Source organism: Indicator indicator, chromosome 21 (assembly GCF_027791375.1).
Source record: "Indicator indicator isolate 239-I01 chromosome 21, UM_Iind_1.1, whole genome shotgun sequence".
Lineage (NCBI taxonomy): Eukaryota > Metazoa > Chordata > Aves > Piciformes > Indicatoridae > Indicator > Indicator indicator.
This window is the reverse complement of record NC_072030.1, coordinates 18,432,832-18,449,783: the sequence shown is the minus strand read 5'-3', so window position 1 is coordinate 18,449,783 and position 16,952 is coordinate 18,432,832. Positions and strand designations below refer to the sequence as shown.

Sequence of the window (16,952 nt, the reverse complement as noted above, 5' to 3'; positions counted from 1 at the left end):
ACAAATCAGATTGAAGTCAGAACTAAAGGGCCTCTTATCTCAGCCCTGTTAGTGCTTTGGGGAATGGGGAAAAACGATGGAGGAGTCTCAGCACTGTGCTGACCTCAGAGAACTCAGGTCACAGCTAGTGGTGAGCTCTTCTCTTGGTTTGCCAGCATAGCTGCTGGAATGAACCAGAGGAGTTACCCCTGGGCTCTCCTGCCCACGGGATCAGGGCTAATCCAAGCCCAGCATTCAGCCCATCCTGGCTCCCTGCCGGTGAGTATCTCTGCTGCTGCACAGCAAGCTGTGACAGGCTCCTTTCTTTGATGCAGGTGCTTTGTATTCAGGGCCTGCTCCAAACTGTGCCAGTGTTTTGCCTGCAGGAGGAATCCTTGCACATGGCAAGTTCTGTGCCTCTGTGGGCTGGGGCACTGGTACTGAGTCTCCAAAGATATTTCTGGACCTCCTGCAAAATTCCCTGCACCTCTTTCACTGCCCAGCCTGGGAAGTCCATAGGAACAACCTTTCTCTTTTCATATTGCTGTTAGATAATGATGCTAACTTAATATTTTTTTTTAAGTCACATTTAAAACAAGGACGCAAAGGAGCTTTTCAAATAATTTTATTCCATGTGAGTAGATGTTGAAGTTTTGAGGCAGTTTGCAACTCAGCACAAGCACCTTGGGGCTTTCAGAAACTTAAATTGTAAAATCAGGACTGCCAGGCAGGCACTTCTGAGGGACATGCAGATGTGAAGTGTCCTTTCTGGGGGTCTGCAGATGTGTTCCCATCCCACCTGCTCAGTGTGCAGCAGCACTGCTTCCTTCAGAGGAACTGCTGTGAAAGGGCTGGGCCATGGTTAGGTCTTGTCTAGAAAGCATTTTGTCCTCATAAAGTGTCCCCTGCCTGGAGGTATCCAAGGCCAGGCTGGATGAAGCCTTGAGCAACCTGGGCTGGTGGGAGGTGTCCCTGCCCATAGCAGAGAGTTTGGGGGTGATCTTTAAAGTCCCTTTCAACCCCAACCATTCTGTGATTCTGTGACAATGACTTGCAAGCCAAGGTGATCACCTTTTCTTGAGGAGCTGGGGAAGATCTGATGGAAATGACCCAGCCAGAGCCTGGTCTGTGGTGGGAAGAGTCTCTGTCTCAGTGATGATGTGAGAATGCTCTTGGCTGCTCAGAGATGGGAGCTGAGATCCAGGCCCTTCAGAACTCTGTAGAACTGACCTCTGCAGGCTGGGTGGTGCCAGCTGGCACATAGAGGTCAATGGGAAGTGCTGCTTTCTGTCTCTGCTATGAGGTTCAGCAAGTCCTCAGAGTTGCATCTGAGCTCTTGAGTGATTCAGCACCCACCTGTACATTAGCTGAGGGCAAGGCTGCAACTGGGTCCAGAGTCAGGCAAGAATAGTTCATCTCCCAGATTGCTTGCAGTTCTTTTCAGCTTCTGGCAAGTTTTAGAATGCCAAGTTGTTGGGTAGAGCAAGAGGAGCATGATCAGTGGTTTCCCTTCTTCCATGTCTCCTCTGTTGAGGTGTGTGCTGATGGTGCCCACCAGGGACCAGACAGCTCTGGGTGTGTCTGGGGGAGGCAGATGGAAGCAGTCCCATCCTTGACCATGTACCTATGGCCATGTTGTGTTTGTCTATCTGACTCTTATCATCAACTACATACAATTGAAGTTGGTTTTAATTCTTTTCTGTCAGGCTGGAAACCAAGAGTTCCTTCTGCCAGGGCATGTAGATGTTCCAAAGATGTTTTCCTAATGAGACACATGGCACATTCCAGAGCTGCACAGCTCCTCCTTTCCAGCCTGAAAATGGGATCTTTTCCCCTGTTGCTAAAACAAAGTTTGTAAAATGTGATTATAATAAATAAACCACAGGCTGCCTTTTTTTTTTTTTTGAGGTTCAGAGTTCCTAATGCTGACTTCTTGGGGGTTTAGAGAGCTTGAATTTGGCTTTCACTGTGATTTGCAGTTGGCATGAAGTAAAACCTGTCTGATGCTGCACCTTCTTTCTTTGCAGACAAGGGTGGAAAAGGTGATGCTATTTCTGTCTGTGGTTAGCAGGATTGCTAAGAAAGATCAGAGCTGCCAGTTCCAGACTGAAGCTATTCTTGTACCACTGTGAAGGCAGATTCAGTGGAGAAAGGATCCCAATAAATATAATATTATCCAGATGGTTTTCATTCCACTGGTGTCTGACTGAAGGGTAACTCTCTAAGCTGTTTGTGGTGTTGCACAACCAAGCCTGGACCTTAGCAACTTGATAATGATCCACTAGAACTTGAGGACTTTTATCTTCCAAGATGTGAGGCAGTTCTTGTTTCAGGGCACTTCAGAAGGAAACTTGAGGCCAGCTGGCTGTGATTAAATTTCTTCCTTTTCCATGAAAATCTGGGTCAGCCTCCTTTGAAAGGCATGGCATTTGCTGAGGTGGTGTTAGGAAGAAATTCTTCCCCATGAGGGTGGTGAGAGACTGGCACAGGTTGCCCAGGGAGGTGGTGGAAGCCTCATCCCTGAAGGTTTTTGCAGCCAGGCTGGATGTGGCTGTGAGTAACCTGCTGTGGTGTGAGGTGTCCCTGCCCATGGCAGGGGATTGGAACTGGCTGAGCCTTGAGGTCCCTTCCAACCCTGACAGTTCTGTGATTCTTGGATCAGATCCAGCATGGCAATTCCTGCCTTTCCTCTCTAAATGTGGGAGGATTTAGCAAATTCAGGAAGATTATTTTGAATCTGAAAGGAGTGACTCCTGCTTAAGCTGGTTGTGTTTTGGGAGCAAAGACTTTATCTTTATTTTAAATCACCATTTCTGTTGTTATTTAATTCACATATAATTACAGACTGAGAGTGATTTTATTTTTTTTTTTCCTCTGCTGCTTGAAGAAAGGTTTAGTGTTTGAGAATCCCAACTGTAAATATGTTGCTGTTTTCCACATCAACAGGACATAGTTTAGGTTTTGGGTACTCTGCCTTGCCTCAGAGTCTTTTCCCTTCTCCAGGCCATGAGAATTCACTCTGTTTTCTGTTTGACTCGCTTGCCATCTGTGGGGATTTTCCATCTTGGTGTAAAACTCCAATCACCACATCATCTCCTAACCTCCCTCCTACACCAGTCACCATTTTGTTGCATATTAGCCTTCTCCCCACCTGGTTGTCCCTTACACAGTTCTGCTGATTGTCTGGTACTTGCCCAGGAGCCCTGAACAGCTCTGAACTTGCAGGTGCACAGGAGGACTTTGGGGCTTATTCCTTAAAAAAAAAAAAAAATCTCCAGTCTAAGTCAGACCTTTATGTGATTCTTTACCCAGATGTCTCTCAGATGAACAGTGCCTACTTAACTTTCCACTTCCATGTCCTTTCCCAGTTTACATGAGGCAGCACTGAGGACAACTTCATGGCAAGAAACTGCCCAAAGCAGTGGTGGCATTCCTCTCATCAAAGAGAGAATGTCCCCCGGGAGCTGCTGCCAGGTCCCCCAGGCTGCATCACTTCATTGTGCAGAGCTCAATGAGCTGCCAAATGCTTCTCAACGTCAGGAAGTCCAGAAGAAGAAAAGGCACAGTAGAGAGCATGGCACAGCCAGAAATGCAGAGGCAAATCAATTCTTTAGCTTGCAGCACCTCCCAGTTAATTTCCCATGAAGGTTTTCTCCCCTTGCAGAGTTTTTCAGCCTGTGGAATGATCAGTGTTTCCCTGGAGGCAGACAGATGCCCAGGGTAAGGGCCAAAGGGATAATTTTTTTTATTTCCTGCAAAAAGAATAATTGCATTGACTGTTAGTGCAGTGCAGCCCAGGCTTGGGGTTTCCTTCAGCTGCACTGCATCTCCTCCTGCTCAGATCAAGGGAGGAGGTGGCTGAGCTCATGCAGTGTCAGTGGGCAAAGTAAACCAGAGCTGTTCCTGCAGGCATGCCCACTCTGACAGGATGAAGAGAGGAAAGAGTTGCGTAAAAGAAGAGTGTGTGTTAGGGGGGAGAGTAGAAACTCCATCCTCAAGCTGGCAACCTTCAACAGAAGTGAAGTCTTTGGAGCAAAAATAGAAATTGGAGTTGGGACAAATCAGGGTAGCAGTAAGAGAAAAACATCCTTCCTGCCATTTCATTTTGAGGTCCAAAGTCTGCCCTTCTTTGGGCTCAGCTCTGTTGAGCCTGGGAGTTTTCCTGGCTTTGGAAAAAATTGGTTGAGATTTAAAAAAAAGAAAGAAAGAAAAAAAAGCCTTTCTCCCTCCTTCACATTCCTCCCAAACCAGGTTTTCCAGCCTCAAGGTCTGCTTGTGCATGGAAGCCATTTATAACCCTGGCACATGTGAATCTGTTACAGACTGGAAATTCCTTCAGAGCCCAGGTTATTTCTGGTGCAGACTGGATGGTATTTGCTGTTGGCTGCCCACAGTCTCCTGCTGCCCAGTGTTAGGTGTTTTGGTTTGTTCCCCAGTAAGATGCTCAGGACTGTGCTCAATCCATATGACTCTCTGTGCAGCAGTGTTCTCCCCATGAAAGTGTCATGGCAGCTCTGATGTGGCCCAAATACCTTCCCTACCACAAAAGGGGATAGGCAGAGTCCCTTGTAAGGTTTTTCCATTGCTCCTGATCTCTTCACCCCATCTGAGTCTTTTAATTCTGGTGCTTTTACCTTACCTCTCTGGCCTCACTACATCTCAGGAGCTTTCAGGCCTATCCTAGAGGCTCTGCTGTGTAATTAGAGAGTCTAGGTAATTAATTTAGGCTCTTCTCTTAAATGCCTGCATGTAAATGCCCCTGCTGTAGGCCAGGTAAGGGTTGATGTTCTCTGGGACTGATTGCTGAAAAGCATCTCCCAAATGCCTGTGGGTGATGGCTGCTCCTTGTTAGGGAAGGCAGTCAGCTCCAGACTGGCTGTGCTGGAGGGATTCATCCCATCCTGTGGGTCTAAGACAAGTTAGGAAGCCTGAACAGGTTGGGGATTCAAGTTCAGCTTCATAGAATCATAGAATGCATTGGGCAGAAAGGGACCCTCAAAAGTCATCTTGTCCACCCCCCCTGCAGTCAACAGGGACATCTCCAACCAGATCAGGCTGGCCAAATTTGACCACAAATGTCTGCAAGGATGGGGCCTTGACCACACCTCTGGGTGTCCTGTTCCAGTATTCCCCCCCCACCATTGTGAAGAACTTCCTCCTCATGTCCAGAAAGCCTTTCAGCTTCCAGAGTTGAAAGTCTTCCAAGTGCTGGGCTGCTGGGTGAGTTTCTAAAGGATGGACGTGACTGGTAAAAGCAGTAAATAGATGTGAAAGCAGTAAATAGATGCCCTCTTAAAGCCAGCCTTGCAGCAGCAGCCCAGGCTCAGTCAGATGCTGCTTTTCTCCTCAGGGGAGAGAAGGAGCAGCGGGAACACAGTGCACTTGTTTGTAAAGAGCTAATGGCAGCAGTTCAGAGCACACCTTGCAACCAGCAAAATGGAAACAGATGGCCTGTGTTTTACAGAGTGGAGTTATTCCACCCTGAAGGATGTTCCAAGTCACACAAAGGGAGTTCTGCTGGCAAATCCCATTAGTGGGAAATGGTTTCTGAGGGGATTGGAGCTGCTTACTGTGCCTGCACTCACATGTGTGCACACAGAGACATGCATGTTTCAGAGAACGCCTCTCTGGCATCAGCTCCTCTCAGTAATGCCAAAATCACTTTATAGTTGCTGGTAGCTGTCTTCTTTGCCCCTCTCAACTTGATAAAGGGATTGGTACCTTCTACTCTCATTTATTTTCTTTTGAATGCTTAAATGAAAAGAGCTTTTCTACTTTTTCTTTTTTTTTCCCCTCCCAGTGTTAATATAAATTCTTTACTGGAAATGGGAAAGGTGTTTTCAATTACAGCTGACACTTCTGAGCCTTCCATCAGGGTGGCAAAGCATCCTTAGGGGGAAAACTAAGCAAATAATGGATTAGTCTGGCTGGATGCTGAGATGTGTTGTGTATGAGAGTATTATGGTTCCTATATATTATTGTGTGATCTCAGTACAGTGCTCATTCTTCATAACCCAGCTGTCCAGAATGGCTGTTGTTGCTATTGGAACATTATTTATATTCCTTATTTATATATATTTTTAATAGAGAACCTTGTTCCTATTCCTGGATTGCTCTGCAACCTCATTCTTTTGGATGCTGTACAGATAAATTGCTTTGCCACAAATTACTTTCAGTTTAAGTAAGAGACATTTGTTCCTGCACAGGGATGTCTCCAGCTCAGTTATCTCTGATCCTACTCATTCCTCCCTGGCAAACCAGTTCACATCCAACCAGCTACAACACTTCTGCTGTGGTCTGGGGGGGGGTCAGTTGTGGCATGGTCTGCATGTAAGAAATGCAGGAGAGTGATCAGATTAGTGATAACTCAATGGAGTTAGTGCACAATCAGGAATGTTTTCAGTGTTGCTGAGCAGGGGAGCAGCCTTACCTAGATCATCAGACACCATCAGTATAGAAGCTGCAGCCCTGAGATGAGAGCTCTCCTGATCTAAATCAAAGCACTTGGCCACCTGAGCTGGGGGGGATCTGACCTGTAGCTAATAGCAGATGTAGATTTCTTCCTGTAAGAGTGTCCAGGGATTGGAACAGGCTGCCCACGGAGGTGGTGGGGTCCCCATCCCTGGGGTTGCTGTGGCCATGGAACTCTGGGACATGGTTTAGTGGCCATGGTGGTGTTGGGCTGCTGGTTGGAGCTGATAGCCTTTGGCTTTTCCAACCAAAACAGTTCTGTGATTTTGTGTAGGTTCCTTATATCCAGCCCCAGCTGCCCACAGGTTGGAATGTGTTGCACAAACCCAGTGTGACCACATTTTAGGTGAGAATCAATTCAAACAACCAAAGCAGAACCATTTCAACCCCTTCTACCTGCTGTGCCATGCCCCTGGGGCTGAGCTGGGAGCTGGCCTCTTTCAGTAGGTTTTATCTGTGCCAAGGTGTCCTTGTGCACCGCAAGTACAAGACAGCAAGCCAGTGGTAACCATGATGAATTCTTCTTCTCTCCCCTTGCTTCACAGCCCCTTCATGCTGCTGCCCCCACTGATGGAGTGGATGAGGGTGGCCATCACCTACGCGGAGCACCGGCGCAGTCTCACGGTGGACAGTGATGACGTCAGGCAGACAGCCAGACTGCTCCTGCCTGGGCTGGACTGCGAGCCCAGGCAGCTCAAGTATGTGCACTAAGCTTTACAAGCAGCTAAGTTGATTCTCACATCAATATCCTGCTTTCTGTAGTCCGTGGGATCCAGATCTCAAGGCACTACACACAGCTGGTAGATGTTTCATCTTTTGGTAGTCCAGGAGATAAAGAGACTTTGGCCAAACGCTGCAGCTGGGGTAGAAAGATTCTGTCCTGCTAAAAGCTGCAGAATCACTGTGGCTGGGAAAGACCTTCAGGAGCATCAAGTTCACCCTGACTCTAGCAGGGCCACTACCACACCATAGCCTTGAGCAGATATCTTGACAGCTGTTAAATACATCCAGGGATGGTGATTCCCTGGCTTCCCTGGGCAGCCTCTTCCAGTCTTGATAACCCTTTCAGTATGGAAGCTTTTCCTAATGTTCAACCTAAACCTCCTCTGGTGCAGCTTGAGGCCTTTTCCTCTTGTTCTATCAGTTGTGAGAAGAGATCAACCCCCACCTCCAACCTCCTTTCAGGGAGTTGTAGAGAGCCAGAAGGTTTCCCCCCAGCCTCCTTTTCTCCAGAGTAAACAATCTCAGCTCCCTCAGCCACTCTCACCTGTTCTCCAGACCCTTCAGCAGCTTTGTTGCCCTAAAGTCACATAGGAGGATTGAGTCAGAGGCTGAAATACAAATATTTGTCCCTTTTATGCCTCAGCTTTAATTACAAGATCATTCTTTGCCTTCTGAGATACCTTGATGAACAGTATCAGTACCTTTGAATGCCTTTTATATTGAAGGGGGATTTGTAATGAGCTTGATTCATTAGCACATCACAGCTGTTCTGTTCAGGTTTGTGGTCCTTGAAGTTGCTGTGCTCAGCAGGGGGATTGATATGAGGGTTACTGCTTGAACTTGGTGCAAGGTAAATTCTTGTTCCTTAGTGAGTTTTGTCCCCCAGATGGGTTAAATGAGTGGGCAGCACACACTAATAACACTAAGCAATACTTTTATCATGCTCTTAAGTGCTGAAATGATCACCCCAAAAGATAACAATACCCCATTACTCTTGGAATCATTTTTCATGAGCAATAGAAGCAGCAAGAGGCTTTTAATCAGGAGTCCTGGATCTGGTTTTGTTGTTTTGTACCTTTCCCTTCTGGCAGCCAAGGAGGCTCTTGCTCTTTGCTACATTTCCCTCTCCCCATCTGTGACTTGGGAGGTGGTAGTCATTACCCACAAAACCTCACTGGGAGCTAAATTAGTTGGCAAGTGTGGAGGTGTGCATTCAGATGACTGAATGTTTGTTGGCTGCAGTTGGATCCTAGTTTTCACCTCAGCTCTCAGTTCCTGAGATGTGGTAGCTGAGACTCATCCAACCTGGCCCTGAACACCTTTTGTAGAGGAAAAAAAATAAGTAAATCAAAGTTAAGCTGGACCAGGTTCTTTGTTCGGAACTGTCTTGCTTAAGTCTGAGGATGCTCTGTGATGTTCTGTGAGGGAAGGACCATTGGCTTTTTGCTGCATGGAAGATTGAAACTAACAGGAAAAATCCCCCAAGCAGAGGTCAGTGCCTCATTTCCAGTGCCCATGATATGATCCTTTCAAGCAGCATTTCTGCTGAGCCACTGCAGCACTCCTAGGGTTGGTTTATTTGTTTGTTTTTTGAACTGAAGCCAACTTTCCCCCTGCTTTCCTGTATGGCTGTAGGGAAATTACAGCTCCCTTTTGCTCATGATGCTCAGGCTGTAAGTCACCTAATGATAGCTCCTTGCAGTGGTGATGCATCAGGTAGAGTGTGCTGAAAGCCCTGAAAGAGAAGTTGTGCAGAAGAATGAAGTATAATTAGGATAACCTGAAATTCAGACCTCTAATAGCTGTTCCATGAGGTTAGACTGCTTGGGCAGTCCAGGCTGCCACAACCACTCTTTGTCTCCTAGTAGATGATGCCTTCCAATGGGATGTTCTCATCAGCTGTATGCTTGCCAGACAGTTTATAAACATCCTCAGTACTCACCTGGTACCAGTTAAATACTAGAGAGAGAACTGTGTTTCTTTTCCACCTACTTAAATATAAAAGTTGGGACTTAATTTAAAAAGCAGCATGTGATAGTAACTTAATATTATTATTATCGTTTTCTTCCTCACTCCAGGCCAAATTTAAATCATTCACTGCCAATAGTTGTAGTAGTAGCTACTCCTTATGAAACATAAAGAGCAAAGAGCACACCAGTCTCCTGCTCCCTCATCACTGAACTGTAGAATTGCCTGGTTGGGGAAAAAAAAAAATCTTCAAACCATCCCTTCTGAAACAAGGATCTAAGCCCTGTCCCTTTCCCTGGGCTCTGTCCCTTTCCCTGGGCTCTGTCCCTTTCCCTGGGCTCTGTCCCTTTCCCTGGGCTCTGTCCCCTCAATGTCTCTTGGTCCACCTTCAGCTCTCCAGTGTCTCCCCTGGGCACAGCTGGGTGTAGGTGGGAGCTGCTGTCTGGGCAGCTGCAGGGCACAGGCTTTACTCCAGGAAGCATGCAGGAGTTTGCTTCTCCTCTGCACAGGATAACAGCTCCCACATGGAAAACCTGCTGTGGTTACAGCTGCTGCACAGCAGCTGTGTGTGTGAGAGCTCTTCCCCCAGCTCTGGTAGGATGCTTTTATCACACTCTGAAGGCAAAAGCTCCTTTCCATCTGTTCCAGAAGAGCACATTGTCAGTATTTGCTGCATGGGCTGAGCCCACAGGTCCCTCAGGAGTGAAGCTCACAAATTGGAAGGGCAAATTCTCACTCCTGAACTGGCCTCCTGGCAGCTTTACACCAAGGGCCAGTTACCTTTTAGCTGGGTCTCTGGCAGCTCTTGGCAAATGTTTGTTGTGCTGTTTGCTCTGCAGGGTTCCTTGGTGAACTGTCCCAGCAGCACCCTTGCTCTATCCAGCAATGCACCTGAGTGGCACTGGGTGGAAGCAGTGTGGAAGCAATGTGCAGAGACAGGCTCCATCCCTTCCCACTTTCTGAGCCTCACTGGATTTCAAGTGTTGTAATCTTATTTCACTTTTTTCCCCCCACAGGATCTTCCTCTTCCTTTACTCTTCCTTCTTTCTTCTCATTATAAGAAGTCTTTGCATCATGTTCTCTGTGGTGTTGTAGTACCATGGTGCTGTGCCAATTGCCTTAATAGAACTAGGTGATTAATTTATTAGCTCTAGGATTTGTGCATGTCTGGCATTAAGCATTTTACCACAGTGTCCTCTTGTGCTCTATGTGCCCTCGTCTAGTACCTGGGTGCCTCAGAGTTGTCTTCTGCTGCACTCAGCAGCCTGGGAGAGATATTTTAGGTGCAGATGCCTCCCCAAAGAGCTGTGACTCCAAGGCTGCCACCTGGCTTCCCTGCTGACTGTCCCCAGATTGTCCCTTGATGGTTCCTTTTCTGAAAGCTGCTGTGGTTTGCCCTGTACAGTGTCTGGACACCAGGCTGTGGAGAGATCTTTCTTGTTCACAGCATCTGCTCACCATTTGTACCCCCCCCCATCAAGGCAAGTTTTAGAGGCATTACAAAATTACCAGCTGAATTAAAATGTGAGTAAGATTAATCTTGGATCTGCTCTCTCAAGAGTGACTGAACTTAGCTGGCAGGCAATAGGAAGTTTCCAGAAGAGTTTAGCCTTGTTGAAAGAGTCTCATTTTTCAAAGGAACTTGGCAGGCTGATATCTCACTCTCTGAGAGCCTGCACAAGAGCCTGTGCTGAAAACCAGACAGCTCGTGGAGACGAAACCCAACCTGAAATAACATCAAAGGGCTGCCCCTATCAACCCACAGCTGATGGGAAACACCTCCAGGTTGGCAGTGGTGCTTCAATGGAGCAGAGACACTTCCAGCTCTGGAATTCAGAAGACTCCGAGCAGATAACCAGAGGATTTACAGTAATCCCTGGGCTCCTTCCAAATGAGATGTGATAGTCATCTAAAGGATTTAGTGGAGGAGGATTAACACACTTCCTTTTACTGAGGCACTGGAGAAGCATTGAGAGTCTTCCACTACCTGCATTAGATTTTGATTTCATGTTTTGTTTTAATTTTGTTCTTCTTTTCCAAAGGAGAGTAAGAATCACTGTCTGTCAGAAGTGCCTTTTCCTTGAGAGCAGCAGCCAGGCTGATAGGCAGGCACCATAACTGTTTCACCCTAGAGCCACTCTGGTGTCTTACCAGGTGCACTTTCCACCTCTTTCACCTCCTTGCAATTTCCCTTTGTGTATTGACTGTCCTACAAAAAGCAGGAAAACACAAATACAAGATCTAAAACAGAATCATAGAATTTCCAGGGTTGGAAGGGACCTCAAGGCTCAGCCAGTTCCAACCCCCCTGTCATGGGCAGGGACACCTCACACTACAGCAGGTTGCTCACAGCCACATCCAGCCTGGCTGCAAAAACCTCCAGGGATGAGGCTTCCACCACCTCCCTGGGCAACCTGTGCCAGTCTCTCACCACCCTCATGGGGAAGAATTTCTTCCTAACATCCAATCTGAATCTCCCCATTTCTAGTTTTGCTCCTCCAGTCCTATCACTCCCTGACACCCTAAGAATTCCCTCCCCAGCTTTCTTGTAGCCCCCTTCAGATCCTGGAAGGCCACAAAAAGGTCTCCTTGGAGCCGCCTTCTCTCCAGACTGAACAGCCCCAACTCTCTCAGTCTGTCTCCCCAGGAGAGGAGCTCCAGCCCTCTGCTCAGCCTTGTGGTTAATTATTTAAAACAGCTAGGGGTGGGGGGGACTGTTTGGGGGTTTGTATTATTGTGAGCAGTAGAACTAAGAAACCTGATGGCTGCAGGTTTGCAGCTGGTAGCACTTGACCCACCACAACAACCCTGGCTGCTGCAGCAACCCCAGTTGCTCAGGGCTCCTTATGCTGTGATGTATTCCGGTATCCCCTTCCCAGTTTGCTGGGTAAGATGTAGCAGAAGCAGTGCCTGGTCCAGGGCTACCCTTGTAGTGATGAGCTGGCTGGAAACTACTGCTCTGAGCAAGGAATAAGGATTTCCTCCTGCCTTGCCTTTGGAGTGAGGAGGTTTTGCTACCTGGACACCATTTCTTGTGCTTCACAGCGTTTACCTGAACTCTGTCTCAAAGAACTTAAACTTCCACCTCCAGCATGAGTGCAGTCAGTCAGATTTTTCAGGGATTATGATGATATTCAGGGGGAAGGTATATGCTAGGCAGAGCCATGACAATCCCTAGCCCTGGTTTCTATAGGAGATGAGGCTAAAAAAAAAAAAAAAAAAAGAAAAGAAACCCAGAAATAATTTTGTCTTTGCCAGACCTGAATGCTGCTTCAGTTCCTTCCGGAGGCTGGATGCTAAGGCTGCTACTGAGAAGTTCCAGCAGGACCTGGGATTCCGAATGCTGAACTGTGGGAGGACAGATCTGATCAACCAAGCCATTGATGCCCTGGGACCTGAGGGGGTGAACACCATGGATGATCAGGTGCACCAGGAAACCACACACAAATTCTCTGGCATCTTCCTTTCCATGTGGCAAATCACTGCCCGAGGTTGTGTTAGTTGCCTCTCCAAGGCTTTTCTAATTCCAGCTCCTGCTTTAGTCTGGAAATGCATCCCTGAAAACAAACAAACAAAAATAACCCCCTTCAAAGAGCCAGACAGAGCCTGCAGGGAGTTATTTCTTTATCAGCTGGAATGTAGGTCTGCTCCTTGGATGGCCTCCTCTCTGGGGGGGAGGCAGGCACTGATGGAAGCCAGGTTGATACTCAGGCTGCAGATGGAAGCTCTGATGGTGTCTTAAAGCTAAGGCAATGTCAAAGCAATGTGGCTCTTGCCAGTGACACTCTTCTGGTTGAGCAGCCCAAATCCAGTCTGGGTCAGTGAGGACTGACCAAGAGGTGTTACTGTCTGATGGCCTTCAGGTGTGAAGTGAGTTAGCTGTGCTTGGTGGTCTGACATAGAGCACTGACCCCCAGTGGCTCTGGGACCAGTCAGTGTTAGCTGTCTTCAAAGTCCATCATGGCCATTTCTTTCATTTCATTTTGACCTGTTCCCTTCCCAGCTACCCTGAGCCACAGGGATGTGATAGTCTGAGGAGTCTTTAGTTTGTTCTGCTTGTGCTGTCAGTCCCATCAAGTAACAGCAGAGTCTGTTCTCTGGGGCATCATTCAGTGCCTTGAATTAGCTTTTAATTGAAAATAAAGCCCACAGCTCTCCCCCATGAACACTCCTAGCTGTCACAGCAGTGGGGATGAGCTGTCATGCCTCAGGAACAGGGCATTTAGCAGCAGGAAGGATTTACCTTCAAGCAGAGGTTTTCTCATAGGCAGCATCTGAAAAGAGTTTTCTTACCTCTCTTCAGCCAGGCAGCAAACTGGGAGCTGTTTGGCTTTCATTGCCATAAAGCCTCTGTGCTCTGGAGGCAGTGTGAGGAGTTTCTGCTGTCACTGGTTTATGGTCTCATTGCCATCCTGTTGAAGTCATCCTCTAGCCAGTCCCACTGTGAGCAGGAGGATCACAGCCTGCTGGGGCTCTTTGCAGAATGCTCAGAGCAGTGTTTTGGCACTGGCCAAGGAGGGCAAGAGAGTCTCCCTCTGGAGATGCTGCTGCTCTGAAGTTCTCCAGGGGATTCTGGGGCAGCTCACCTGCAGCTGAGCAAGTGTCCATTGCACTGCCAGTTAAATCCAGACTCTGGGACTCTGCCATAGCTGGACTCATGATGAGTCCTCCAAACACACTGCACAGTGGGCAGCACCTTTGAGGTGCCACAGCCAGGTGTGACCATCTCAGTGCAGGCAAGGCTTTGGTGCAGGTCCTACATGAGACAGAGCTGTTGAGGTAGTTTAACACAGAGGCTTCAGGTTTTCCCCACTCCCAGCAGGTGAGCATGTCCAGCACTGAGCTGTGTGTTCAGACCTGCTTGTGCCTGTATGCGTGCAGAGAGGGAGAGAGCTCACAAACATTTCCTCAGGAACCTGAGCTTGGAGCAGGACCCTGCACTCTCCTGGGGTGGGGCCCAAGCAGCACTCTGGTTTCACAGCATTTGAGGTGTTTAGAAAGCAATCTCTGCTTCCCTTTGCATACTGAAGAACATGCAGGGAATGGAGAACTGATACTAAAAACTGAGAAGCCAAGGAAAGGTCAGGTAAGTCTGCACAAATCTGGGGGGTTTAGAAGCCTGACTGTGGTAGTAAACATGGGCTTGTGCCTGCAGACCCAAGGGTGTGTTTTTTTTTCTTTTTTTTTTTTCATTTCAAGAAGGTTGGAAGAGACCTCAAAGATCGAGTCCAACCTGTCACCCTAAACCTTATGACTATCTAAACCATGGCACCAAGTGCCACGTCCAATCCCCTCTTGAACACCTCCAGGGATGGTGACTCCACCACCTCCTGATTTAATTAAGTTTACTTGTTTATAGTGAGCAGATCCTCCCAAGCCCCTCAAAAACCAAACTCAGCCACTCCCCTCCACTGTGTGACTGCCTCCAGTGCAGGAGGCTTTGAGCTGTGGCTGTTTTGAGAAGATGGCTTTGCAGATACAAGGTCAGAAGCCCTTAGTGTGAGATATAACTTTGGTTTATGAGCTGTGTCCCTCTCTGAAGAGGAAGCTCTGTTCTAACACAGTAAGCAGCAGAGGTACTGCCTGGGAAAAAAAAAATCAAGCACAGTAATTAAGGAGGGAGGGAGAAGCCATAGGTATGAGCAGGAATGGATTTTCCTAGGCCATTTCCCTTCTGTCCTTGGCTCCTTCTGGAATGCACTCCCTAGGAAGGGCTCATTTCTCTCATCATTCATCCCTGAGCTGTCATGCTTTGCTGGTTAAACAGACAGAGAGAGGGATGGGACTGAAATGCTGAAATACTGTGGCAGGCAGGATTTTAGCAGTAGGGGTAAGCTGCCAAATAAATCAATCTTGTGTATTTTTTTGTGTTTCCTGCTTTTGGTTCATCTGGCTACAAATGATCCAAGAAATGCTCTTTCTTGTCAGGCAGCTTGAGAAAGCTCAGGGATTGTGGACAACACAGGGCTGAGATTTTCAGGGATCCTTGCAGTTTTGTCCCTATCATTTTGTCCACCTCACTTTCCAATACAAGTACATTGTGCCCACACAGAACCCCAAATGCTTGGAACATACACATGTGCTGCCCCTACACACCTGCACACACACAATATTCTGTACATCAGGAGTCCAACTCACTGGGGCTGTGACAGTTTCACTGATGAGAAGTAATCAAAGATAACTTTTTGTCTCCTTTCTGCAGGGTATGACCCCACTTATGTATGCCTGTGCTGCTGGAGATGAAGCCATGGTGCAAATGCTTATAGATGCTGGAGCAAATTTAGATATAAAAGTGAGTACCAGAGCAGCCTCCCCTCATGATTATTCATCTGTAAACTAACAAGAACAGTCATGGAACCTCTCCTAGCAACTGAAGGCTTCATTTCTGAAGGCTTCTAAGCAAGCCACTCTTTCAGAAATCATCACTTTGGGGATTTGGGAGGGGGAAGAAAACCTTCAAAACCTCTTGGAGCATTCAGTGACTCCAGTGATGATTGGCATTGGCAAGTCTAATAGGCAGGGTGGGGGTGAAGGGGTCTCCCTCCTCAAAGAGCTGCCACTAGGAGAAACCACTAAGCCCTTTAAAAAGGCCCTGGGGACTGGCCAGCACTGGCAGTGTTCTCTAAATGGCCTAAGTTGCAGCTCCCTGGGGCTGTCACTTCCAAAGGAAAGAGGCAGTTGTGTACAAAGAGGATGGCAGACAGTCTGTGGTGGTTAGTAACTGCCTGGCTCCTTCCCCCAGGTTCCCAGCACCTCTCCACGGCACCCTTCAGTGCACCCTGACAGCCGCCACTGGACTGCTCTCACCTTTGCTGTGCTGCACGGCCACATCTCCGTTGTTCAGGTGAGCAGAGCAAAGCCTGCAGTCACAGAGACCCAGAGGGACTGAAGCACAGCACCCCAGGCTTCCTGAGCTGTGGATCTGTCATGGGCTCCACGTGCAGTTTGTGGAAAGCTCCTAAAAAAACACTGAGAAATGACTTGTTTGGAGAATGAGGAGAATGGCACTGCTGGGGTTTTCTGGGAGGGGGAGACCACAAACTGGTGATGTAACTCCTAACAGTAATGGATAACAAAACACAGGATGTTTTCTTATTTCTCTTTGGTTTCAATACTGGTCTATGGTTTACCACTTCAGAAAGCTCTGCAGAGTCCTTTCTGTGCTATTAGATAACCCAGGGTGTCACACAGACTGGTTTCACATAGGCTGCTGGCTGGGGCTGCTATCTGACAGGGGATGTGACCTGCTTTGTACATTTGCATGTGCAAAAAATTTAGGTTATGCTGATTTCTGCTCTAATGGCAGCAAGTCATCTGTAACTTCCTTTATAATCCTTGAGAATTGCATGAAAAAGATGTAAGTGTCCTGGGAGTTGAGCCTTTGACATCCTCCCTGCTCCTTTTTCTGGGGAATTAACATAAGGAGCAGCAGAATGGGATGGAAGCCTGGAAATCTGACCCTGAACTGCAAGAGGAATTCAAAACTGATCACAGCAGGTAGTCAGTTGTTTACCTTCTGCTGAAAGAGGTCGGGGGGGAGGGAAAGCAAAGTGATGCTGCAGAGGCTTATTTTAGTGGAGATTTCTCAATAACCACAAAGCAAAGGGCCAGGGCAGCCTTTGCTGCTGCAGAGGTTGGACAGCTTTGGTTTGCAGGGGAGAGGAGAGCGTGGTTCTCTCAGGAGATGTAGTGAAAACAATCCAGCTGCTGCTGGACTGCATCCCCCACAACGTTTCTGTCTTTGATCTTGGCTACACCCTCCAAATATTCCCTAAGCTTTGTTCAACTGGCAGTGATCAACAAAAGGGTAG

The 16,952-nt window shown here is 47.7% G+C and overlaps 1 protein-coding gene across 1 annotated transcript in view; it reads left to right on the top strand.

Moving 5' to 3' along the window:
• Window positions 1-16,952, top strand: part of ABTB2 (ankyrin repeat and BTB domain containing 2) — a 120,092-nt gene that overhangs the window by 91,552 nt on the left and 11,588 nt on the right. Inside the window, exons 4-7 of the mRNA XM_054390478.1 lie at window positions 6,996-7,148; window positions 12,400-12,565; window positions 15,344-15,433; window positions 15,884-15,985. Coding sequence (XP_054246453.1) covers window positions 6,996-7,148; window positions 12,400-12,565; window positions 15,344-15,433; window positions 15,884-15,985 — 511 coding nt within the window. The remainder of the gene's footprint in view (window positions 1-6,995; window positions 7,149-12,399; window positions 12,566-15,343; window positions 15,434-15,883; window positions 15,986-16,952) is intronic.